General features: G+C 37.3%; 1 protein-coding gene across 4 annotated transcripts in view; it reads right to left on the reverse strand.

Annotated features, from left to right (window-relative positions):
- Window positions 1-7,854: 7,854 nt before the first annotated feature.
- The window catches only part of LOC308624702 (cyclic AMP-dependent transcription factor ATF-1), a 108,895-nt gene continuing 88,997 nt past the window's right edge, over window positions 7,855-27,752 (reverse strand). For all 4 annotated transcript variants that reach the window (XM_081248249.1, XM_081248251.1, XM_081248248.1 and 1 more), the window contains 3 exons: window positions 17,167-17,309; window positions 13,182-13,343; window positions 7,855-8,340 (listed from right to left, as the gene is read on the reverse strand). In XM_081248249.1, the coding sequence (XP_081104375.1) occupies window positions 8,275-8,340; window positions 13,182-13,343; window positions 17,167-17,309 (371 nt within the window). In that variant the 3' untranslated portion in view covers window positions 7,855-8,274. The remainder of the gene's footprint in view (window positions 8,341-13,181; window positions 13,344-17,166; window positions 17,310-27,752) is intronic.

Genomic DNA, 27,752 nt, shown 5'->3' on the forward strand with positions numbered 1-27,752 from the left:
TTTTTTTAGTCAGTTTATCTAGAGGTTTTTCACGTGTATTGATCTTTTCATAAAACTAGCTTTTAAGTTTTGTTAATTTTTCTCTAGTGTTTGTTTTCTATTTCATTATTTCTGGACTTTATTATGTTTTTTCTATTTACATTGAATTTAATTTGATCATCTTTCACTTCTGAAGTTGAAAGCCTTAATAATTGATATAAGCCCCCTTGCCTCTTCTAATGTAAGTATTTGAAGCTATAAATTTTTCTTATAGCACTGCTTTAGGTGGATACACAAAGTCTGATGTACTGTGTTTTCATTTTCATTCAATTTAAAATATTTTCTAATTTTCTTTGTGATTTTTTTCTTTGACCCCATGGATTATTTAGAAGTTGTTTAAATATTTGGGGCTTTCATAGGTATTTACGTATATTGATTTCTAATTTAATTTTATTGTCACAGAACATACTGTGTGGGCTTCAATCTTTTGAAGTCTATTTAAATTTGCTTTATGGCCCAGAATATATTTTTTCTCAGAAAATGGTCCCTGTTCATTGAAAAGAATGTGTATTCTGAAGTTGTCAGGTGTAATGTTCTATAAATGTCAATTAAGTTAAGGTAGTTGAAAGTGTCATTCAGACCTTCTGTACTCTTATTATTTAGTTGCTCTGTCAATTATAGTGGAGGATGTCTTACATCTACAATTATGATTGTGAATTTGTTTTTCCCTTTAGTTATTTCAGTTTTTGCTTCATGTATTTTGAGACTCCATTATTAGGCACAAATATATCTATAATAGTTGTAGCTGCCTGATATATTTCCCTTTCAACATTATGAAGTGTCCTTCTTTGTTTTTAGTGTTTATTTTTGTCCTGAAGTCTATTTTGTCTGGTATGTATTTAGCCACTCCTTATGCTTTCTAATGTTTCCTCTTTCCAACTTTATTGATTTTTTGTTGGAGTATAATTGCTTTAAAATGTTGTGGTGGTTTCTGCTGTACAATGAAGTGAATCAGTTATATGTATACCTATGTCCCCTCCCTCTTGGACCTCCCTCCCATCCCACCCATCTAGGTCATCACAGAGCACCAAGCTGAGCTTCCTGTGCTCTATAGCAGGTTCCCACTAGCTATCTATCTTACACATGGTAGTGTATATGTGTCAATCCTAATCTCCGAATTCGTCCCACCCTCCCCTTCCCCCACTGTATCCACATGTCTGTTCTCTACATCTGTGTCTCTATTCCTGCCCTGGAAATAGGTTCATCTGTACCATTTTTCTAGATTCCACATATATGCGTTAGTATATGATATTTGTTTTTCTCTTTCTGACTTACTTCACTCTGTATGAGAGTCTCTGGGTCCATCCACACCTCTACAAATGACCCAATTTCGTTCCTTTTTATGGCTGAGTAATATTCCATTGTATATATGTACCACATCTTCTTTATCCATTCATCTGTTGATGGACACTTAGGTTGTTTCCATGTGCTGGCTATTGTAAATAGAGCTGCAATGAACATTGGGGTACATGTGTCCTTTTGAATTATGGTTTTCCCAGGGTATATGCCCAGTAGTGGATTGCTGGGTCATATGGTAGTTCTATTTTAGTTTCTTGGGGAGCCTCCATACTGTTCTCCATAGTGGCTTTATCAATTTACATTCCCACCAACAGTGCAAGAGGGTTCCCTTTTTTCCACGCCCTCTCCAGCATTTATTGTTTGTAGATTGTTTGATGACGGCCATTCTGACTGGTGTGAGGTATTACCTCACTGTAGTTTTGTTTTACATCCCTCTAATAATTAGTGGCGTTGAGCATCTTTACATGTGCCTCTTGACCACCTGTATGTTTTCTTTGGAGAGATGTCTCTTTAGGTCTTCCATCCATTTTTTGATTGGGTTTTTTGTTTTTTTGATACTGAGATGCTTGTATATTTTGGAGATTAATCCTTTGTCCATTGATTTGTTTGCAAATATTTTCTCCCATTCTGAGAGCTGTCTTTTTGTCTTGTTTATGGTTTCCTTTGCTGTGCAAAAGCTTAAGTTTAATTAGGTCCCATTTGTTTATTTTTGTTTTTATTTTCATTACTCTAGGAGATGGGTCAAAAAAGATCTTGCTGTGATTTATGTCACAGAGTGTTTTTCCTATGTTTTCATCTAAGAGTTTTATAGTGTCTGGTCTTACATTTAGGTCTTTAATATATTTTGAGTTTATTTTTGTGTATGGTGTTAGGGAGTGTTCTAATTTAATTCTTTTACATGTAGCCGTCCAGTTTTCCCAGCACCATATATTGAAGAGGCTGTCCTTTCTCCATTGTATATTCTTGCCTCCTTTGTCATAGATTAGGTGACCATAGGTGTGTGGGTTTATCTCAGGGCTTTCTATCCTGTACCATTGATCTATATTTCTGTTTTTGTGCCAGTACCATATTGTCTTGATTACTGTAGCTTTGTAGTATAGTTTGAAATTGGGGAGCCTCATTCCTCCAGCTCCATTTTTCTTTCTCAGGATTGCTTTGGCTATTCAGGGTCTTTTGTGTTTCCATACAAATTGTAAAATTTTTTCTTCTGATTCTGTGAAGAATGTCAGTGGTAATTTGATAGGGATTGCATTGAATCTGTAGATTGCTTTGGGTAGTTTAGTCATTTTCACAATGTCAATTCTTCTAATCCAAGAACATGGTATATTTCTCCTTCTGTTTGCGTCATCTTTGATTTCTTCCATCAGTGTTTTATAGTTTTCTGAGTACAGGTCCTTTGCCTCCTTAGGTAGGTTTATTCCTATGTATTTTATTCTTTTTGTTGCAATAGTAAATGAGATTTTTTCCTTAATTTCCCTTTCTGATCTTTCATTGTTATAGGAATGCAAGAGATTTCTGTTCATTAATTTTGTATCCTGCAACTTTACCAAATTCATTGATTAGATCTAGTAGTTTTCTGGTGGCATTTTTAGGATTTTCTGTGTATAGCATCATGTCGTCTGCAAACAGTGACAGTTTTACTTCTTCTTTTCCAATTTGGATTGCTTTTATTTCTTTTTCTTCTCTGACTGCTGTGGCTAGGACTTCCAAAACTGTGTTGAATAATAGAGGGGAGAGTCGACATCCTTGTCTTGTTCCTGGTCTTTGTGGAAATGCTTTTAGTTTTTTGCCATTGAGAATGATTTTTGCTGTAGGCTTGTCATCTATGGCCTCTATTATGTTGAGGTAGGTTCCCTCTATGCCCATTTTCTGGAGAGTTTTTATCATAAATGGGTGTTGAATTTTGTCAGAAGCTTTTTCTGCACCTATTGAGATGAACATATGGTTTTTATTCTTTAATTTGGTAAAATCGTGTATCACATTGATTTGCATATATTGAAGAATCCTTGCATTCCTGGGATAAATCCCACTTGATCAGGGCGTGTGATCCTTTTAGTGTGTTGTTGATTCTGTTTGCTAGTATTTTGTTGAGGATTTTTGCATCTATGTTCATCAGTGATATTGGTCTGTAATTTTCTTTTTTTGTAGTATCTTTGTCTGGTTTTTGGTATCAGGGTGACGGTGGCCTTGTAGAATGAATTTGGGAGGGTTCCTCCCTCTGCAATTTTTTGGAAGAGTTTGGGAAGGATAGGTGTTAGCTCTTCTCTAAATGTTTGATAGAATTTGCCTGTGAAGCCATCTGGTCCTGGACTTTTGTTTGTTGGAAGATTTTACATTACAGTTTCAATTTCATTACTTGTGATTGGTCTGTTTATATTTTCTAATTCTTCCTGGTTCAGTCTTGGAAGATTGTACCTTTCCAAGAATTTGTCCACTTCTTCCAGCTTGTCCATTTTATTGGCATATAGTTGCTTGTAGTATTCTCCTGCGTTCCTTTGTATTTCTGTGGTGTCAGTGGTAATTTTCCTGTTTCATTTCTAATTTTGTTGATTTGCGTCCTCTCCCTTTTTTTTTCTTGATGAGTCCAGCTAAAGGTTTATCAATTTTGTTCATCTTCTCAAAGAACCAACTTTTAGTTTTACTGATCTTTGCTATTGTTTTCTTTGTTTCTGTTCCATTTATTTCTGCTCGGATCTTTATGGTTTCTTTCCTTCTGCTAACTATGGGTTTTGTTTGTTCTTCTTCTCTGGTTCCTTTAGGTGTAAGGTTAGATTGTTTATTTGAGATTTTTCTTGTTTCTTGAGGTAGGATTGAATTGCTATAAACTTCCCTCTTAGAATTGCTTTTGCTGCATCCCGTAGGTTTTGGGTCATCATGTTTTCATTGTCATTTCTTTCTTTGTATTTTTTGGTTTCCTCTTTGATTTCTTCAGTGATCTCTTGGTTATTTAGCAGCACACTATTTAGCCTCCATGTGTTTGTGTTTTTTACAGTTCTTTTCCTGTAATTGATTTCCAGTCTCATAGTGTTGTGGTCACAAAAGATGCTTGATATGATCAATTTTCTTAAATTTTCTGAGGCTTGATTTGTGACCCAAGATATGATCTTTCCTGGAAAATGTTCCATGTGCACTTGAGACGAAAGTGTATTCTGCCGCTTTCGGGTGGAATGTCCTGTAAATATCAATTAAATCTATCTGGTCTATTGTATCATTTAAAGCTGTGTTTCCTTATTCTGTCTGGATGATCTGTCCATTGGTGTAAGTGGGGCGTTAAAGTCCCTCACTATAATTGTTACCGTTGATTTCCCTTATGTATTGAGATGCTCCTATGTTGGGTGCGTAACTGTTTACAATTGTTATATCTTCTTCTTGGATTGATCCCTTGATCATTATGTAGTGTCCTTCCTTATCTCTTGTAACAGTCTTAAAGTCTATTTTATCTGATATGAGCATTGCTACTCCAGCTTTCTTTTGATTTCCATTTGCATGGGATATCTTTTTCCATCCTCTCACTTTCAGTCTGTTTGTGTCCCTAGGTCTGAAGTGGGTCTCTTGTAGACAGCATATATATGGGTCTTGTTTTTGTATCTATTCAGCCAGTCTGTGTCTTTTGGTTGGAGCATTTTATCCATTTACATTTAAGGTAATTTTCAATATGTATGTTCCTATTACCATTTTCTTAATGGTTTAGGGTTTGTTTTTGCGGGTCTTTTTCTTCTCTTGTGTTTCCCACCTAGAGATGTTCCTTTAGCATTTGTTGTAAAGCTGATTTCGTGGTGCTGAATTCTCTTAGCTTTTGCTTGTCTGTAAAGCTTTTGATTTCTCTGTCAAATCTGAATGAGATCCCTGCTGGGTAGAGTAATCTTGGTTGTAGGTTTTCCCTTTCATCACTTTAAATATATCCTGCCACTCCCTTTTGGCCGGCAGAGTTTCTGCTGAAAAATCAGCTTATAACCTTATGGGGATACCCTTGTATATTATTATTTTGCTTTTTCCTTGCTGCTTTTAATATTTTTTCTTTGAATTTAATTTTTGTTAGTTTGATTAATATGTGTCTTGGTGTGTTTCTCCTAGGGTTTATCCTCTTTAGGACTCTGCACTTCCTGGACTTGAGTGGCTATTTCCTTTCCTATGGCAGGGAATTTTTTGACTATAATCTCTTTGAATATTTTCTCAGACCCTTTCTTTTTCTCTTCTTGCTCTTGGACCCCTATAACTTGAATGTTGGTGTGTTTAGTGTTGTCCCAGAGGTCTCTGAGACTGTCCTCAATTGTTTTCATTCTTTTTTCTTTATTCTGCTTCTCAGCAGTTTTTTCCACCATTCTATCTTCCAGCTCACTTATTCGTTCTTCTGTCTCAATTATTCTGCTATTGCTTCCTTCTAGTGTATTTTTCATTTCAGTTATTATGTCGTTCATCTCTGTTTGTTTGTTCTTTAGTTCTTCTAGGTCTTTGTTAAACATTTCACGTATTTTCTCGATCCATGCCTCCATTCTGTTTCTAGAAATTTTAGATCATCTTTACTCTCATTACTCTGAATTCTTTTTCACGTAGGTTGCCTATTTCCTCTTCATTTATTTGGTCTTGTAGGTTTTTACCTTGCTTCTTCGTCTGTAACATACTTTTTTGTCATCTCATTTTTTTTGATGGGTGGGACTGCGTTCCTATAATACTGGTTGTTTGGCCTGAGGCTTCCAGCACTGGAGTTGCAGGCAGTTGGGTAGAGCCAGGTCTTGGTGCCGAGATGAGGACATCTGGGATACCTCACTCTGATTAATATTCCCTGGGGTCTGAGGTTCTCTGTTAGTCCAGTGGTTCAGACTTGGTGCTCCCACCACAGGAGCTCAGGCCCAACCCCTGGCCCGTGAACCAAGATCCTGCAAGCTGCACACATGGCAAAAAAAAAAAAAAAAAAGAGAGAAAAAGGAGCAGAAGAGTAACAAAGAATAAAAAATAAAATAGGGACTTCCCTGGTGGTCCAGTGGTTAGGAATCTGCCTTCCAATGCAGGGGACGCAGGTTCAATCCCTGGTCTGGGAACTAAGGTCCTACATGCCTTGGGGCAACTAAGCCCGCGTGATGTAAAGCCCGTGTACCACAACAAGAGAGCCTGCATGCTGCAACTACTGAACCCATGCGGTCCGGAGCCCTCGCACCAAAACTACTAAGCCCGGGCTTCCCTGGTGGCGCAGTGGTTGGGAGTCCGCCTGCCGATGCGGGGGACACGGGTTCGTGCCCCGGTCCAGGGAGATCCCACATGCCATGGAGCAGCTGGGCCCGTGAGCCATGGCTGCTGAGCCTGCGTGTCCGGAGCCTATGCTCCGCAATGGGAGAGGCCACAACAGTGAGAGGCCCGCGTACCACAAAAAACAAAAACAAAACAAAAAAAAAACTACTAAGCCCACACACTCTGGAGCCCATGCTCCACAACTAGAGAGAATCCTGTGCACCACAGTGAAGATCCCACATGTTGCAACTAAGACCTGGCACAGCCAAATAAATAAATAAATAATTTAGAAAAAATTAGAAAACTAACAGATACATTAGAAAAAATAAAAATATAAATGAAACAACAACTGGAGGGTAAAACAGGACCACAATAACAAAAATAAAAGGCCAGAAAAGGCCTTGGCTCTGGGGGGTAGGGCTTAGGCGGGGGACGGGGCCTATGTTCAGGACCCATGCAGCCGGAAAAGGCCCTGGGTGGTGGGGGCAGGGCTTAGGCTTAGCATGGCCAAATGGGGCCCCAGAGTGCCTCCAGCCTCAGAGTGTGAAGGATCAGGCCCGGGACCTCAGCAGGCTCCCAGGCATCCAAGTGGGCGGTGAAAACGCTAGCCATGTTCCCCTCCAATCCTCAGAACTCCCGAGGGTCTCTCCCTGTTGATCCCCTCATGGTGAATGGGCCTCTCCAGGCATGGGAATCCCTCCCCTTCCCCAGCTTCCCCTCAGGGGCATGGGTCCTGTCCCGCCTCCATTTCTCCTCCCCCCTTGCTCCCCCGCCATGTCCTACCCGGTCTCTCGGGGGTTCCTTCTGTCCCCCTGGGGGTCGAGGTTACCCACCATCGTCTGGTAGTTGCCCTAGTTGTGAGGAGATGTGAACTCCATGTCTTCCTACTCCGCCATCTTGACTCTGCCCCCGCTTCAATCTTTCCTCTTTCCAACTTTAAATTTTAACCTATTTGTATCTTTATATTTTAAATGCATCTTGTAGACAACTTCAGTTGGTTCTTGCTTTTTACCTAGTCTGATAATCACGGCCCCCCAATTTTTTTAATATATTAAATTGTGGTAAAATATACAAAAAATGAAATTTACGGGCTTCCCTGGTGGCGCAGTGGTTGAGAGTCCACCTGCCGGTGCAGGGGACACGGGTTCGTGCCCCGGTCTGGGAGGATCCCACGTGCCGCGGAGCGGCTGGGCCCGTGGGCCATGGCCGCTGAGCCTGCGCGTCCGGAGCCTGTGCTCCGCAGCAGGAGAGGCCACAACAGTGAGAGGCCCGCGTAACGCAAAAAAAAAATGAAATTTACAATCAACCATTTTTAAGTATGCAGTTCAGTGACGTTAAGTACATGCATATTGTTGTGCTACCATCACCACCATCCATCCACAGACTCTTTTAATCATGCAAAACTCTGTACCAATTAAACAGTAATTCTCCATTTCTCCCCCTTTCCCAGCACCTGACAACTACCATTCTTTTTGTCTCTATGAATTTAACTACTCTAGATACCTCATATAATTGGAATCATACAATATTTGTTCTTTTGTGACTGGCTTATTTCTCTTTACATAATGTCCTCAAGGTTCATCCATGTTGTATCATGTGACACAATATCTTTACTTTTTAAGGCTGAATAATGTTCCATTGTATGTGTATACCACATTTTGTTTACCCATTCATCTGTTGATGGACACTTGGGTTGCTTTTGCATTTTGGCTATTGTGAATAATGCTGCCATGAGCATGACTGTGCAAATATCTCTTCGAGAGCCTGCTTCCAGTTCTTTCAGTTGTATACCTGGAATTAGAATTGCTGAATCATATGGTAATTCATTTTTAATTTTTCACCCTATGGTTTTCCATAGCAGTTGCACCATTTTATATTTTTACTAAAAGTACACAATGGTTCTCCACATCCTAATAAACACCTGCTCTTTCTTTTAAAATAGTTGTATTTGCTACTAAGATTGGGATAAGGCAAAGCTCTCCACTCTCACAACTTCTAGTCAACATTGTACTGGAAGCCCTAGACAGTACAAAAAGCAAGAAAAAGAAATAAAAGTCATGTAGAAAGAAAAAATAAGGCAACTCTTATTCACAGACATGATTATATATGTGGAAAATCCTAAGGAATTTACAGAAAATCTACTAAAATTATTTAGTGAGTTTATTAGCAAGGTCATGGGATACAAGGTAAACAGATATGACTAATCGTGTTGATTAGAACAATTGGAAATTGAAATTTAAATAAACGTCATTTAAATGGCATCAAAACCATTAAATATTTGGAGATAAATTTAATAAAAATGTGTATACAATAAAAACTACAAAAGATTGCTGAGGGAAATTAAAGACTTTATAAATGTATTGATACACCATGTTCATGAATCAGAAGATTCAATATGATTAAGATGCCAGTTCTTCCCAAATCAATCTCTAAATTTAATTCAATCCTAATAAAAATCCCAGTAGGCTTTATGTAAAAATTAAAAGCTGTTTCTAAAATTTCTATTAAAATACGAAGGATCTAGAGTAGCCAAAAACAATTTTGAAAAAGAAAAACAAAGCCAGAGGACTTAAACTATGTTATTAAAATGTTACAGTTATGAAGACAGTGTGTTTTTTGCGTAAAGATAAATATATCAATCAATGGAGTAGAATAGAGTCCAGAAATACACCCACCATATTTGGTCAATTGATTTTTGACAAAACTGCCAAGGTGATTTGATGAAGAAAATGGTGGACTTTTAAACAATGACGGGAACACCTGAATATCCTTATATAGAAAAATAAACTGCAAACTTTACCTCGTTTATACAAAAATTAACTCAGAATTGATCACAGACCTAAAAGTAAAAGCAAAAACTGAAAACTTCTAAAAAAAATAGAAAATCCATATGACCTTCTTTTAGGCAAAAATTTTTAGGACATAAAAAAGCACAAGTCATACATATAAGCTATATATTGTATCCATTGTGATGTTGAAAAAAGGAGAAGAGAGAGGAAGAAAGCTCTTTTTTGCAGAAAAATGCTAGGTAATAAATGTAAAAAGAATGAAAAATCAGGAAATCAGCATTTTGAAACCCTCAGTGAAATAGTTGACTTGAGCAAGGATCATCAATGGATTTTTAAAACCACTGGGTATAAATTTGTTGAGGAACAGGATATTTGTATGGGCTCCAAGTATCCTCTCAAAGGTTACTTATTATGAAGGGGAAAGAGTATCTTTACAATAGAAAAATATGGTGAATACCACTTTGTTCAAGATAAAAGTGACAGATGATCAAACAGAGTATCACCTATAATGCGACAAACTGACATTGTGCGTTTTGATGGAATACAGTAGGAAATATATTACCTATGTAGTATCCTTGTGAAAAACCTCTAATCTGACTCTTATCATGAGAAATTCTGATAAATTCAGAATGCAGCAGATTCTATAAGACGGTTGACTTGGACTCTCTATCACTGTTTTGAAAGACAAAAAAGAAAAAAAATAAGGACAGAGGAGACTATTTTAGATTAAAGGACATTGTAGAGACATGAAAAACAATGCAAGGCGTGGAATTTGGATTATATCCTGGAGTAGGGCAGGGACTATAAAAACATTTTTGAGACAGGAAAATTGGAATATAGACCCTATATTAGATGGTATTATTAAATCATTGTTAAAATTCACTGGTGTGATAATGGTATTGTGATTCTTGTTCTTAGGAGATACATGTTGCAGTATTAGGGATAAAGTAACATGATGTTAGCAATTTACTTTCAAATTGTTAAACCAAAAAAAAAAATGTATGTGTGGAGAGAAAGAGAAAGTGTGCAAACAGGGCAAGATGTTAATATTTGGGGAATAAAAGTGGGCAATCATAGTACTCATCTTTCACCTTTTCTGTAGGATTGAAAAATTTCAAAATAGCTGGGATAAAAGAATGCTAAGAAGAGTTTGTAAAAATCCTCATTATAATAAGTGAAATAGGCAGGACTTGTGGTAGCTGTGGTAGCTATAATAGGGCTGTGGATGATTTTCTTTCTACTTATTTTCTGTACTTCAAAAGTTTAATATGAGGATGTACTATTTGGAGAATTAGAAAAATAAAATAAATTAACATTTAAAATAATACACTTAAATTTAAAAAATTAAAAAAATTTTTAGACATTTCATTTCATTTCATTTCATTTCATTTCATTTCATTTCATCCACTCTGCATGGCTTGTGGGATCTTAGTTCCTCCACCAGGGATTGAACCCAAGCTATGGCAGTGACAGCACCAAGTCCTAACCACTGGATCACCAGGGAATTCCCCTATTTTTATACAATTTTTAAAGGTAACTTTCCATTTACAGTTATTATGAAATATTGGCTATATCCTCTGTGTTGTACAATATATCCTTGAACCTATCTTACACCCAGTAGTTTGTATCTCCCACTCCCCACCTCTATATTCCACCCCCTGCCCCCGCCAACTGGTAACCAGTAGTTCTCTCTGTGAGTCTGCTTCTTTTTTTTTTTTTTTTTTTTTTTTCGGTACGTGGGCCTCTCACCGCTGTGACCTCTCCCATTGCGGAGCACAGGCTCTGGACGCACAGGCTCAGCGGCCATGGCTCATGGGCCCAGCTGCTCCGCAGCATGTGGGATCTTCCCAGACCGGGGCACGAACCCATGTCCCCTGCATCGGCAGGCGGACTCTCAACCACTGCGCCACCAGGGAAGCCCTGCTTCTTTTATGTTAAAAAATAATATAATTTAAAATTTGAGTTTATAAGTAGAATGAGTCGTTTGTTCTAGTAAGTTTTTCAGATGAAAGAAATAGGGTATTTATCTAATACATAGTGATCTATATAATGAAAAGGGTCATATGAATCATGGATGGGATAATAATAACAGTAACAGTAAAAACAGTAACCAGTTATTGAACACCTTCAATATATCAAGAATTTCATATAATCAACTTATTTAATCATCACATCAGTGGTGCAAAGGAGGTATTAATAATTGTCCAAACTCTTACAGTGACCAAGTTAACAGAAAGAAATTTGAAACAAAGTCTACCTTAGATTCCAAAGTCTTATCTCTTGTGGTGGAGAGAAATGTTACATAACTGAATTCTGGTTGGCTGAAATAAGTGAACTAAGCTGAGGGAAAAGGTAAAAGGTTGCAGACAGTAGCTCCTGCCTGATTAGAAAAGCAGACCTAAGCAGTAAGTAGGACGGACATACCTTTGAAGTGAAAAGCAAGGGTTTTTCCTCCAGTGCTGTCAATACATTTTAGAAGAGTTTCCTAATATCAACTAATATCCAGGGCTTATCAAGTGAATCTGAATGATAGTCAGGTAGAATAAACAGGAAATGACTAATGTATTATACTGATTGCTATGAAAGCATCACCAACTAATTCTTTGTAAGACCTTGTTGATGGATAAACTAGGGTCTCCTTCAAGAAAGAACAGTCAGTATCCCCTCAGTGTTGCTCATAAGTCTATAAAAATCAGTTTTGTACCCCTTGAACGTTAAACCAGTAATGATCCCCAAGGGAATTAATTGATGGAAAACTCATGCTTTCAGTTAAATCCTGAAATTAGGTTAAAGCCAAGCAAAACAAAACAAAACAACAACAAAAATACATGATTTTAGCTGGTTGAATGTAAAAAAGAAGGATGAGAAAATAATTACTTCTCCCTTACTACATGGGTTCTCCAAAGTTTAAGGGAGGTATGAATTGATTAATAGTAGATACTAAGCCAGTCAATTTTTTCTTTTGTTTTATATAATCCATATTAAAGATTAGTCATCGTAAAGTTAATCCCAGGTTGGCATCCCTCCTTTCCCAGCATGCTCTTCTGCCACCTCTCCTCACAGTTAATTCCAGGGCCCAAGGAATACAGACCTTTAGCATGGGCTTCAAGAAAATAATGTTCAGAAAATAGGTTATAACGTTGCAAAAAAAAGTCACAGTAGACATTTCTAAATAAAAAGTAAATTATTTGGGGGTGTTTGCACCACAGTTCTCTCTTGGCACAGGAAAGGAAGTGTTAATATTAAATAGTTTTAATTAGAATTTGAAAAATAGGCGAATACTTACTTCTTCAAATATCCTTTGAGAACCAGAAAGAAGATGATGATTCAAAAAAATATATATCATACAAACAAATGTTTTTGAATAAAATAAAATCTAGCTTAATAAGGTTTGATTAATTTAACAAAAGAACAACTTTTTAAAAATTATTAACTCTTTATTATTTGACATTTATATACATAAAGTATGTATTTAACTGAATATTTTATACAAACTCTAGGAAGGTATTCCACATGAAAAAGTATGATTATAAAGTACAACAAGATACATCAAGGAAGCATGTGATTCAGAGCCAAATTTATAATCACTTATCTAATATGTCACAATCCTTTTATTCCAGAAAATACCCACATGAGGACTCTAAAATGGGCAATTACTTGTCAAGAGAATAAATGATTTTTTATTATGTAGAACATGGAAAGGGACACGAGGCAAAATACAGATTCTTCAGAATTTCTTTATGGAGCTGCTAGTAGGAGAGCAGAACCTAAGGCTACAAGGACCTGTCCAAGTCTAATATTTATATTAAATATGCCTTTATTGCTTGCCTGGTAGAAGTGATCTGTCAGCCACTTTTGGTAGAAGGATGGCCCACTGTAGACACCAGGAAAATTTTTTCGACCACAGCCATATCCGTAACTGGTAATTCCCATTACAAAATATCGTTTACGTTCTGGTAAGTAGCACATTAATGGTCCACCACTATCACCCTATTAAAAAAGTCCCAAAGTAGTATTAGTTACTTCCAGTAGTCCTTAAACAACAGTAAAGCTGAAATAAATGAATCACATTAATCATACATATATATATATTTTTTCAAAGTACCTCCAACTTATAAAGAGCCATAGATTCTCAGTCTTATATTCTGACTAAAACAGGAGGTATTCAGTCTGGCCTGGTGTTTAGAGGTACCGTATAGCTGGTGGTTAAACTTCCCACCTGCATGGTTTTGAACCAGAATACTATAAATCAAATTGTTTGAATTTTTTAGTGCAGTTACTCAGGAGAAATATAATTTAGGAAATGTGCAAAATACTGCAAATATTGTCTATTAGAATACTTCTGTTAATGCTGTGTGGGAAAGGTAGAACTAAGATATATAAGGGATTCATTTAGGGGTGTGTGTGTGTGTGTGTGTGTGTGGTTTGCTAACTAGAGGACAGGAGTAAATTGGCATCTTGCAAGAGATGGCATCTTTCTAAGTGTTGACATTGGCTGGTGCAGGATAACAGGAATAAATGGCTAGTCCTCTTAATAGTATTACAAATAACAAATCTCTGTCATGGTTTATACAAGACTGTTAATGCACCGAAACACCTTTACTGAGGACTGTTAATCATTCAAAACAGTAAGGACACTGAGATAACTGTTTCAGTGCCTAAAGTATAAGGACTGTGTTTCTAAGGTATTTTCAAATTCTCTATATAAGGTAAGCACTGAATAATTATTTTTTGATGGTAAGAATATTTCACTTATGAATACAATTCATAAGTGAAAGTATGTAGATTGGATTCTTTTACTCAGCACGATTTTTAAGGAAAAGGACACAGGAAAGATAGACCCTGGATTGCAGAAATCAGAATGAGTAGGAAAAGATCAGCATGGGACACTGTTTGGGAGTGATGTGCTGGTAGATTTAGAAGCAGTGAAGAAAAGAGGAATAAAGAAAGATTCGGGGCTTCCCTGGTGGCGCAGTGGTTGAGAGTCCGCCTGCCAATGCAGGGGACACGGGTTCGTGCCCCGGTCCGGGAGGATCCCACATGCCGCGGAGCGGCTTGGCCCGTAAGCCATGGCCGCTGAGCCATGGCCGCTGAGCCCGCGCGTCCGGAGCCTGTGCTCCGCAACGGGAGAGGCCACAGCAGTGAGAGGCCCGCCTACCGCAAAAAAAAAAAAAAAAAAAAAAAAGAAAGATTCGAAAAGCACAAGGGACAAAACAAAAAATAGATAAATTGGACTTCATAAAAAACCAAAGACTTTTGTGCTACAAATGATAACATCAGGAAAGTGAAAAGACAGTCCACAGAATGGGAGAAAATATTTGCTAACCATACATGTGGTAAAGGACTTGTATCCGGAATATGCAAAGAATGTTTGTGACTCCATAATAAAAAGATAAATAACAATATAAAAATGGGCAAAGGATCCGAATAGACATTTCTCCAAAGAAGATACACAAAAGACTAATAAGCACATGCAGAGATGCTCAACATCATTAGTCATTAAGTAAATACAAATTAAAAGCACAGTGAGATACCTTGAGAGACCCACAAGGATGGCTATAATCGAAACTCTAATTCAAAAAGATATATGCACCCCAATGTTCATAGCAGTACTATTTACAATAGATAAGACATGGAAACAACCCAAGTGTCCCTCAAGAGATGGTTGGTTTAAGAAGATGTGGTATATATATGTACTATGGAATATTACTCAGCCATAAAAAAGAATGAAATATTGCCATTTGCAGCAACATGGATGGACCTAGAGAATATCATACTAAGTGAAGTAACTCAGACAGAGAAAGACAAATATACATGTTATCACTTATATGTGGAATCTAAAAAAATAATACAAATAAATCTATATACAAAACAGAAACATGATTCACAGACATAGAAAATATATATAACTGAAAAAATATATGTATAACTGAATCAATTTACTCTACACCTGAAACTAATACAATATTGTAAATCAACTATATTTCAATTAAAAAAAGATAGATTGTAAGAAATGCTGAAAAGGATGTGGAGAAATTAGAACTCTCATACATTGTTGAGATGGCCAAAAAGCACATGAAAAGATGCTCAACATCACTAATTACTAGAGAAATGCAAATCAGAACTACAATGAGGTATCACCTCACACTGGCCAGAATGGCCATCGTCAAAAAAATCTACAAACAATAAATTCTGGAGAGGGTGTGGAGAAAAGGGAACCCTCCTACACTGTTGGTGGGAATGTAAATTGGTACAGCTACTATGCAGAACAGTATGGAGGTTCCTTAAAAAACTAAAACTAGAACTACCATATGACCCATCAATCCCACTCCTGGGCATATATCCAGAGAAAACCATAATTCGAAAAGATACATGCACCCCAATGTTCATTGATGCACTATTTACAATAGCCAGGACATGGAAGCAACCTAAGTGTCCACTGACAGATGAATGGATAAAGAAGATGTGGCACATACATACAATGGAATATTACTCAGCCATAAAAAAGAACAAAATAATGCCATTTGCAACGACATGGATGGACCTAGAGATTGTCATGCTGAGTGAAGTAAGTCAGACACAGAAAGACAAATATCATAGGATATCGTTTATATGTGGAATCTAAAAAAAAAGGGCACAGATGAACTTATTTACAAAACAGAAGTAGAGTCACAGATGTAGAAAACAAACTTATGGTTACCAGGGGATAAGGTGGGAAGAGATAAATTGGGGGACTGGGATTGACATATACACACTAGTATATATAAAATAGATAACTGATAAGAACCTGCTGTATAGCACTGGGAACTCAATACTCTGTAATGGCCTATATGGGAAAAGAACCTAAAAAAAAAGAGTGGATATATGTATATGTATACTGATTCACTTTGCTGTACACCTGAAACTAACACAGCATTGGGAATCAACTGTACTCCAAAAAAAAAAAAAAAAAAAAGAACTCTCATACATTGCTGGGTAAGAATGTAAAATGGTGCAGCCGCTTGGGAATACAGTTTGGCAGTTCTTCAAAATGTTAAACATTGACTCAGCAATTCTACCCCTAGGTGAAATTTCCAAGAGAAATAAAAACATACCTACACATAAAAACATGTACACAAATGTTTATAGCCATGTTATTCATAAAAGCCAAAAAGTAGAAATAGCTCAAATGTCCATCAACGAATGAATGGATGAATAAAATGTGGTATATCCACACCATGGTATATCATTTGGCAATAAAATGAATAAAGTATTAATGCATGCTATAATAGAGACGAACTTTGAAAACATGCTAAGTAAAAGAAGCCAGTCACAAAAGACCACACATTGAATGATTCCATTCATGCGAGATTTCCAGAATAGGCAAATCTCTAGATATTAGTGGTTGCCTAGGGCTAGGGGTGGGTGAGAGGAGAATGGGGAGTGACTCCTAATGAGTAGAGTTTTTAGGGGCGGGGGTGACAAAAGTGATCTAAAAATTAGATTATGGTGATGGTTGCACTATTCTGTAAATATACTAAAACCCCACTGCGTTGTACACTTTAAATGGGTGAATTGTATATATGTAAATTGTATCTCAATAAAAGTGGTAATGGAAAAAAGAATTCAAGGCAAATTTTGATGAAGGTTGACCATGATTGTAGAAACCAAGGAATCAGGCAAGCAAGACAATTTGGATTGTTGGAATAGTTAAAAAAGGAGAAAAACAATTTAGACTTGAGAATTAAGACTTCACCAGAAAGTGATCAAAGGACTTGTTCAAGTTCCCTTCTGTCTTTAGAAAGTATTGCTAAGGAAAATTATTTGGTCTTACCCTGCAAGTATCAAAAACTCCATCTTCATCACCTGCACAAAATGAAGTGTAAGGAATTATATCCCCATAGCTCTTGTCAGAATTACAAAAACTTCGAGAAATATAATGCACTTCTGCTTCGTGTAATTTTTTTGTAATATTACCTATTAACAAAAAATACCAATAAGTTATTTTGGAGAGCAGACATTTTGACAGCAATATAAAGTGTTCCTGATGAACAAGTTTTCTTTCCATAGTGCCTGACTGAACAATTATGTAAAATTGTATCCATGTATGTATGTATGTATGTATGTATGCCTAGAAAGACTGTGAAAGAAAGTTTACCAAATCTTAATGACAGTTATCTCTAGATAGTAGGAATTTCAGGTTACTTTTGTTATCTTTGCTGTCTTGTATTTCTTGGAGGTCTCACGGCAGGATCTATAGCTTTTTTTTTTTTTAAAAAAAAAAAGGGTATTTATTTATATTTTTTGGCTGCATTGGGTCTTTGTTCCTGCACACGGGCTTTCTCTAGTTGCAGCGAGTGGAGCTGCTGTTCATTGTGGTGTGCAGGCTTCTCATTGTGGTGGCTTCTCTTGTTGCAGAGCACGGTCCTAGGTGCGTGGGCTTCAGTAGTTGTGGCATGCGGGCTCAGTAGTTGTGGCATGCGGGCTCAGTAGTTGTGGTTCGCATACTCTATAGAGTGCAGGCTCAGTAGTTGTGGCGAACAGGCTTAGTTGCTCTGCAGCATGTGGGATCTTCCCGGACCAGGGCTCGAACCCATGTCCCCTGCATTGGCAGGTGGATTCTTAACCACTGCGCCACCAGGATTTATAGCTTTTACAAAGTAAAACTATATAAAAATTGTCAAGGGCGAAAGAGGTAAATGCTGAGGTCTATCTTTCTTATGCTGTAAGCTGTGAATAATGTTAATTAAATTTTTAATGATGCTAAAGTCTTGAAGGATGTTGAATATGAAAATAAAACAGATTTTTAATTCATGCACTCCCCTAAATTCCCTGCTAATTCCTGAACATAAAGTGGTTCTTTGCTACAGAAAAGATAGGAAAATATAAGATAACACTTCAGGTACTATTAAAGGACAGATCATTTTAAGGTTTATCCATAGAAAAGCTACTGTAACAGCAGCATCTTTTCTCATCAGCCTGTCTCAGAGCTGCAGTTGTCACATGTGGTAGCTGAATATTTTGTGTGCCCCACATTCTTCCCTAGCTTTTCAAGTAATAGATGTTTTGCCCTTAGCTGCAAGTGGGTAAATGACCCAACTGCTCCATTCACAGAATTCCATTCTTCTGGTTGCGCTGATTGGTCTAGAGGTGACCATATTTGGTATAAGCCTAGCCAATTGGAATACTTATCCAGCATTTTAATTTAATTTTATTTTATTTTAGCAATGTAGAAATACCTTTAATATCTTAAGTGAAAAATAAGTACATGAAATAGAATGCAGGCTATTATGACAGCTATATACAATTATGTAGAGAAGACTGAAAGGAAACATATAAGATCGTTTGTAACTTATTTAATGATAGTGGGATTATATATTTCCCCATCTATTTTTCAAATATTCTGCACTATTGTTATAATGTTTTAATAATAAAAATGTTAAATCAAAGATTATCAATAATATTCTTCACTTATTTCCAGTATGGCTGTAATGTTGGCTGTAAATATGAAACTTTCTTCCACACACCAGTATTTTCAAGAATGGCATATTCTCATGCAGTATGTTTATCCAGCATTTTTAAACTGGAGCTTCCAGAGAAGAATCTGTTTCACCCTAGTCACATGACTGTTTAGCTATAAATTCAAATCAGTCTACAGCCATAGTTCCAGACTTATGAGGACAGGCAGCCTGAGAAAGTAAAGTCAACATACAGAGAGAATAGGAATAGGAAATAGAAATTAAATATGTCTAATGGCACCCAGATTCCTGGATCGAGGCTCCTAGAGGCCAGCCACATTTCTGCACTTTATTTTAAAATAATTGAAGTAGTACTAGCTGTATATAAAAATATATATGTAACATATAAGTTATAGGATATAATAATGAAATGAACACCTGTAAATCTACCACCCAATTTATGAACAATACTAATCCAGTGTGGTATTGGTGTAGGGCTATTCAAAATAACCAGAGATTTTCAAAGTGAATAGGAGAGAGCCCAGAAGTAGATGTCTGGGTTTTCTGTTTTGTTCCACTGGTCGCTTAGAATATTCTTGCACAAATACAACACTGATCAATTACCATAGCTTTAGAATAAACCTTGATTTCTGGATGGCAACTTCTCCAACATTTTTTTCTTCCATAGGAGTGTCTTGGCTATTCTTAGGTCTTTTAGAATGAGCTTTTTCATTGTCTTAAAACTCATGTTAGGGTTTATCGTTACCTGGTGCTTTTCAGTTTTTCAGATAGAATTGACATCTTTCTTTCTTTTTTTTTTTTAAATAAATAAATAAATTTATTAAAAAAAAACGAACAAAGTAGAAACGCAGACCTGCATGGAAGGAAGTCCCTGATATCACATGAAATAGTAAGTTTCAGAACAGTCTGTGTGATTCTGTTTTTGGAAATGATGATAATATATGATCATTTTTATAGAGGAAAAATCTGGAAGACACATCCAACTTGATAGTTTTATCTGTGGAGGAACTTTTTTTGTTTTAGTATTAGTTGTTTTGTTTGTTTGTTTGTTTGTACTGCAGGTTCTTATCAGTCACCAGTTTTATACACATCAGTGTATACATGTCAATCCCAGTCGCCCAATTCAGCACACCACCATCCCCACCCCACCACGGTTTTCCCCCCTTGGTGTCCATACGTTTGTTCTCTACATCTGTGTCTCAACTTCTGCCCTGCAGACCAGTTCATCTGTACCATTTTTCTAGGTTCCACATACATGTGTTAACATACGATATTTGTTTTTCTCTTTCTGACTTACTTCACTCTGTATGACAGTCTCTAAATCCATCCACGACTCAACAAATGACTCAATTTCGTTCCTTTTTATGGCTGAGTAATATTTCATTGTATATGTGTTCCACAACTTCTTTATCCATTCGTCTGTTGATGGTCATTTAGGTTGCTTCCATGACCTGGCTATTGTAAACAGTGCTGCAATGAACATCGGGGTGCATGTGTCTTTTTGAATTATGGTTTTCTCTGGGTATATGCCCAGTAGTGGGATTGTTGGGTCATATGGTGATTCTATTTTTAATTTTTTAAGGAACCTCCATACTGTCCTCCATAGTGGCTGTATCAATTTACATTCCCACCAACAGTGCAAGAGGGTTCCCTTTTCTCCACACCCTCTCCAGCATTTGTTGTTTGTAGATTTTCTGATGATGCTCATTCTAACTGGTGTGAGGTGATACCTAATTGTAGTTTTGATTTGCATTTCTCTAATAATTAGTGATGTTGAGCATCTTTTCATGTGCTTCTTGGCCATCTGTATGTCTTCTTTGGAGAAATGTCTATTTAGGTCTTCTGCCCATTTTTGGATTGGGTTGTTTGTTCCTTTAATATTGAGCTGCAGGAGCTGTTTATATATTTTGGAGATTAATCCTTTGTCCGTTGATTCACTTGCAAATATTTTCTCCTATTCTGAGGGTTGTCTTTTCATCTTGTTTATGGTTTCCTTTGCTGTGCAAAAGCTTTGAAGTTTCATTAGGTCCCATTTGTTTATTTTTGTTTTTATTTCCATTACTCTAGGAGGTGGATCAAAAAAGATCTTGCTGTGATTTATGTCAAAGAGTGTTCTTCCCATGTTTTCCTCTAAGAGTTTTATAGTGTCCAGTCTTACATTTAGGTCTTGAATCCACTTTGAGTTTATTTTGTGTATGGTGTTAGGGAGTATAGATTGACATCTTCCTGATAACTGAGTCCTCCTATTGAGGCATAAACTATACCATTTTGTTTACTTAGATATTCTTTAATGTCTTTTTTAAATGTTTTAGGATTTTTTTCTATAAAAGGCCTGCAATCTTTTGTTAGATTTGTTTTTAGCTACCTAATCATTTTGGTATTATTGTATATGTTGACTTCCATTAACTTTTGTTACCAAGAATTGTCAAATACCCTTTGTTCAGATTCACCAGTTGTTTACTTTTTGTCACACTGCACAATCATTTGTATGTGTATGTGTATAAATTTTTCTGAATCATTTAAGAGTGAATGGCTGACATTGTGCCCCTATACCCTTAAATACTTCAGTGTGTACTGCTTAAGAACAAGGACATTCTTTTATATAGCAAAAGTACATTTATCAAGATCAGGAAATTTAACACTGGTCCAATACTATTATCCAATTTAATCTCCATGTATTTTTAAATTTTCCAGCTATCTTTCTGTTATTGATTTATAGTTTAATTTCATTGTTTATAGTTTATTTCTAACCATTGCTTTACTTTCTGTCTCTATGATTTGCCTATTCTGGACATGGCATCATATAAATGGAATTACACAATATGTGGGCTTTTGTGTCTGGCTTATTTCACTTAGCATAAGATTGTAGCAGGTTTCAGTACTTCATTCCTTTTTATGGCTGGATGATATTTCATTGTATGAATATATCACATTTTGTTTACCCATTCATCAGTTGATGGACATTTAGGTAGTATTCTTTTTTTTGCTATTATGAATAATGCTACTGTGAACATTCAAATACAGGTTTTTGTGTGGACATATGTTTTCATTTCTCTTGGGTATCTACCTAGGAGTGGAATTGCTGAGTCATAAGGTAATTTATATGTTTAAATTTTTGAAAAACTGCCAAAATGTATTCCAAAGCAGCCGCACCATTTTATATTCCTACCAGCAATGTATGAGAGTTCTAATTTCTTCACATCCTCATCAATACTTGTCTAACTTTTTGATAAGTCATCCTTGTGGGTGTGACATCTGTTACTTTTAAAATTACATTTTCTAACTACTGATCGTGTATAGAAATGAAATAGATTTTGGTATATTGCTTTTATATCTGGCCACTTTACTAAACTCTCTTAATTCCAGTGGATTATAAATTCTTTTTTAATATAATGACATCATCTGTGAATAATGAATGTTTTGTTATTACCTTTCTAAGTCCTATGTCTTCTGCATCTTTTTCTTGTGTTACTGTACTTGGTAGAAGCTCTACTAAATATGGAATAAAAGTGGTAATAGTGGGGGAAATCACTGCTGATTTTAAAGGAAATGTTTTTCTGTGGTAATGATGTTTGGTGTAGAGGTAGATAACCTTTATCAGGTTAAGGAAGTTTCCTTCTATGTCTAGACTTATGAGTTGTTAACAGTGTTTCTTCAGCACCTATTGAGATAATCATGGGGTATTTTAAAATCCTTTAATCAGTTAATATGGTGAATTACATTAAGAAACTTCTAATATTAAACCACCCTGAATTCCTTAGCTCAGTGGTCCCCAACCTGTTTGGCACCAGGGACCACCGGTTTCACGGAAGACAGTTTTTCCATGGACCAGAAGCAGTGGGGGGAGTGGTTTCAGGATGATTCAAGTGCATTACATTTATTGTGCACTTTATTTCTATTATCATTACATTGTAATATATAATGAAATAATTACACAACTGACAATAATGCAGAATCAGTGGGAGCCCTGAGCTTGTTCTCACTTGCCACTCACTGAATAGGGTTTTGTGAGTCTGCAAGCAATTGATTTATTATGGTCTCTGTGCAGTCAAACCTCTCTGCTAATGATCATCTGTATTAGCAGCCGCTCCCCAGCGCTAGCATCACCCCTCAGCTCCACCTCAGATCATCAAACATTAGATTCTCATAAGGAGCAACAACCTAGATCCCTCACATGCGCGGTTCACAGCAGGGTTCAAGCTCCTATGAGAATCTAATGCCACCGCTGATCTGACAGGAGGCAGAGCTCAGGTAGTAATGTGAGTGATGCGGAGCAGCTGTAAATACAGATGAAGCTTTGCTCGCTTACCTGCTGCTCACCTGCTGCTGTGCAGCCCGGTTCCTAACAGGCCACGGACCGGTACCAGCCTGTGGCCCAGGGGTAGGGGACCCCTGCCTTAGTTAAACTCACCTTGGTTATGTGGAATTCTGTTTATACTATTCTTTTTTAAAATTAATTAATTAATTAAATTTTTTGTTTATACTATTCTTGATAGATTTGGTGTGCTGATAATTTGGAATATCCGCATTTATGATACTGGCATTTCTTGTACTATACGTACTTAATTTGGGCATCAAGATGATTATTATCCTCATACACTGAGTCAGGGTGTGTTCTCTCTTTCTGAATTCTTTATAAAGATATTTATATAATACTTAAATAATTGCTGGTAATTATGGTTGACTCACTTGTTCTGAGTTCTGGTGTTTTATTTTTGAAAAAAATTTAATTACTGATTAAGTTCTTTTACTCTTTAAAGGACTATTCTTATTTAGTTAGTCAGTTTGGGTTAGAATTTTCTAGGAATTTATCCATTTTGTTTAAGTATTAAAATTGAGAGCATAACATTGTTTAAAGTATTATTTTTAAAAAATATTTATTTAGGCTGTGCTGGGTCTTAGTTGTGCCATGTGGGATTTTCCTTGCGGCATGTGGAATCTTTTAGTTGCAGCATGCGGACTTCTTAGTTGTGGCATGTGGACTCTTGGTTGTGGCATGCGGGATCTAGTTCTCTGACCAGGGATCAAACCCAGGCCCCCTGCATTGGGAGTGTGGATTCTTACCCACTGGACCACCAGGGAAGTCCCTAAAGTATTATTATTATTATTATTATTATTTTTGTTTGTTTGTTTGTTTGTTTTTTTTGCGGTATGCGGGCCTCTCACTGTTGTGGCCTCTCCCGTTGCGGAGCACAGGCTCTGGACGCGCAGGCTCAGCGGCCATGGCTCACGGGCCCAGCCGCTCCGCAGCATGTGGGATCTTCCCGGACCGGGGCACGAATCCGTGTCCCCTGCATCGGCAGGCGGACTCTCAACCACTGCGCCACCAGGGAAGCCCACATTTTTCATTTTTAAAGATTCTGTTTGGTTCTCTTTTACTTTTTTGTTTTTTGTTTTTTGCAGTACGCGGGCCTCTCACCGTTGTGGCCTCTCCCGTTGCGGAGCACAGGCTCTGGACGCGCAGGCTCAGCGGTCATGGCTCATGGGCCCAGCCGCTCCGCAGCATGTGGGATCTTCCTGGGCCAGGGCACGAACCCGTGTCCCCTGCATCGGCAGGTGGACTCTCAACCACTGCGCCACCAGGGAAGCCCTGGTTCTCTTTTAAATCTGCCTGATCACTCTAGATCATCTGTCACTCATTTTTAATTCTACTCTTTTATTTCTTTGAACAATTCACATATACTAATTTTATATTCTATACCTAAAATATTACTATCTGAGATCTTTGGGGGGGCTTTATCAGTTGTTTTATTTCTATTGACTTTCATAATTATGGTTTGTTTCCTTATGTGTTTAGTGATCTTTGATTGTGAACTGACATTTAGTTGATTTTAATCTGGGAATCCTAAGTTCCTTCTGACTTGGTACTACTTTAGCCATTGAATTTATTTCAATTATTGTATTTTTTAATTGTCACAGTTATTTGGTTCTTTTTCACATCTCCTTTTCATTTTTTTAAGCACATCTTTTATTCTTGTAATATCAATATATTAAACATTTAAAAAATATTTATTTATGTATTTATTTGGCTGCACCGGGTCTTAGTTGCAGCATGTGGGATCTTTGTTGCTGCATGCAGGATCTTTAGTTGTGGCATTCTGGAACTTTAGTTGCAGCATGAGAACTCTTAGTTGTGGCATGTGGGATCTAGTTCCCTGGCCAGGGATCAAACCTTGGCCCCCTGTATTGGGAACACAGAGCCTTAGCCACTGGGCCACGAGGGAAGTCCCATTAAACATTAAAATATATTATCTGATGATTCTGGTATCTGAAATCTTTGTAGGTCTTATTCTGATGTCTGTTGTGCCTTGTTTCCTTTGGTGTTTAGCAATTTAAAAAATTATAATCCATTTTCTTTGAAACTTTGGTGAAATTCTTTGAGGTTTTAGATGACATTGGGTTTCTACACAAATTATTGGCATTTGATTCTCTCAGGCACCTAGAGAACATTAACAGTCCAGGAACTACTTAAACTAAATTCTAACCTTGAGGCTTTCTAGTCTACTTAGAGTGATTTGGGGCATATGAGTGGTATTTGTAGTTACATATTTTCTGGGAAAATTTCTTCATTTTTTGTCTTCCATTAAGCAGTTTTCCTAGCAATCCTGGGGGTGGGGTGGGGGTTGAGGATGCTTTTGTTATATATGATTCATTTTTTAGAAAAACTTTATTTACTAATAATTATAGTTAACAGGAAGTTGCAAAGCAAGTACAGTGAGGGTCAGTGTAATCTTTACCCAGTTTCCTATAACGGTTCTATCTGTATTATTGAAGTACAATATCAAAACCAAGAAATTGACATTGGAACAATGTGTGTGTGTGTGTATGTGTGTGTGTGTGTGTCTCATTCTACACCATTTTATGGCGTATGTAGATTCATGTAATCACCACCACAATCAAGATCCAGAACTATTCAATCATCACAAAGATCTCCATGCTATCTAACCTTCTTACCCCACAGTGATCAGTAATCTCTTCTCCATCTTTATAATTTTGTCCTTTTGTGAATGTTATATAAATGGAATCACACAGTATGTGACCTTTTGAAAATTGCTTCTTTTCACTAAGCATAATGCACTTGTGACCCATCTAAATTGTTGTGTATATCAATAGTGAATTCCTATTAACTGCTTAGTAATGTTTCATATTAAGGATATACTACAGTGTATTTAATCATTCACTTATTGAAGGACGTTTAGGTTTTTCTAGTTTGGGGATATTACAAATAAAGCTTTTATTAACATTTGTGAACAGGTTTTTGTGCGGACTTATGTTTTCATTTCTCTGGGATAAATGCCTAGGAGTGTGATTGCTGGGTTATATCGTAAGTGTATGTATGTTCACATATGTTTTTAAGAAACTGTATCTCTGCTGTTCCGTGGTTACACACTTAGGATTGCTGTGTCTCCTTGGTGGATTTACCCTTATCATTATGTTATGTTCTTCACTGTCCCTGGTAATTTTCTTTGCTCTTAAGTCTACTTTATCTGATATTAATGTAGCCAGTTCTGCTTTATTTTCCTTTTTTTCCCCTATTCCAGCTTTTCTTTTCTTTCTTTTTTTTTTTTTTTTTTTAAATTTATTTAATTAATTTATTTATGGCTGTGTTGGGTCTTTGTTTCTGTGCGAGGGCTTTCTCTAGTTGTGGCAAGCGGGGGCCACTCTTCATTGCGGTGCGCGGGCCTCTCACTATTTTGGCTCCTCTTGTTGCGGAGCACAGGCTCCAGACGCGCAGGCTCAGTAATTGTGGCTCACGGGCCCAGTTGCTCCGCGGCATGTGGGATCTTCCCAGACCAGGGCTCGAACCCATGTCCCCTGCATTGGCAGGCAGATTCTCAACCACTGTGCCACCAGGGAAGCCCCTCTTTCTTTTTTTTTTTTTTTTTTTTTGCGGTATGTGGGCCTCTCACTGTTGGGGCCCCTCCCGTTGTGGAGCATAGGCTCCAGACGCGCAGGCTCAGCGGCCACGGCTTACGGGCCCAGCTGCTCCGCGGCCTGTGGGATCTTCCGGACCGGGGCACGAACCCGTGTCCCCTGCATCGGCAGGCGGACTCTCAACCACTGCGCCACCAGAGAAGCCCTCCAGCTTTTCTTTTGATTAATGTTACCATGGTATGTCTTTTGCCATCCTTTTACTTACTTTCTTTTTTTTTTTAAATGTTTATTTATTTATTTGGTTGTGCCAGGTCTTAGTTGCAGCAGGTGTGCTCCTTAGTTGCGGCTCGCCGGCTCCTTAGTTCTGGCATGCGAACTCTTAGTTGTGGCATGCATGTGGGGTCAGTTCCCAGGCCCCCTGCATTGGGAGCACAGAGTCTTAACCACTGTGCCACCAGGGAAGTCCCCTTCCTTTTACTTTCAATCTACCTATATCATATTTGAAATGAACTATGTATATATGAACTATGCAGCTGGGTCTTGAGTCTGACTCAGTTTTAGAGTACAGCCCTGAAGCTCCAGCTTTATGAGTGTTTCCCCACGCACACTCAAGCAGGCTTTGTTCTTCAAGCCTCTGAAGGCCTATGAAACCATAGAAATCAATATTCAGTGTTACCAATTTGACAAATACCCTCAAGATGAAAGGCAGCTTTTGTGCTCCAGTTATCTAAGTTCCTGTCTTCACACTCAGTCCCTGACCTATGCATTTTCTCTCTTTAATAGTTTTCTGTGGGAAGGTTGGTGTGTGCATGTAATCTGCCATGTTGCTGGAGAGCTAATATAATCCTCAAAACAACTCTCTGATAGGTATTGTTGCTCTCATCTTACAGATCATGAAAATGTATGACATTGTGAGAGATGATATAATATAGTGGAAACACGTGAGTTTTGAGGCAGGCCGACCTAGGCTTGAATTTTTGACTCCTCACTTAGTTAGCTGTGTAACTTTGGGCAATTTATTTAATCTCTTTAAAACTCGGTTTATTCACCCATATTATAATATTTC

This window comes from Mesoplodon bidens (genome assembly GCF_964165515.1).
Source record: "Mesoplodon bidens genome assembly, chromosome: 11".
NCBI lineage: Eukaryota > Metazoa > Chordata > Mammalia > Artiodactyla > Ziphiidae > Mesoplodon > Mesoplodon bidens.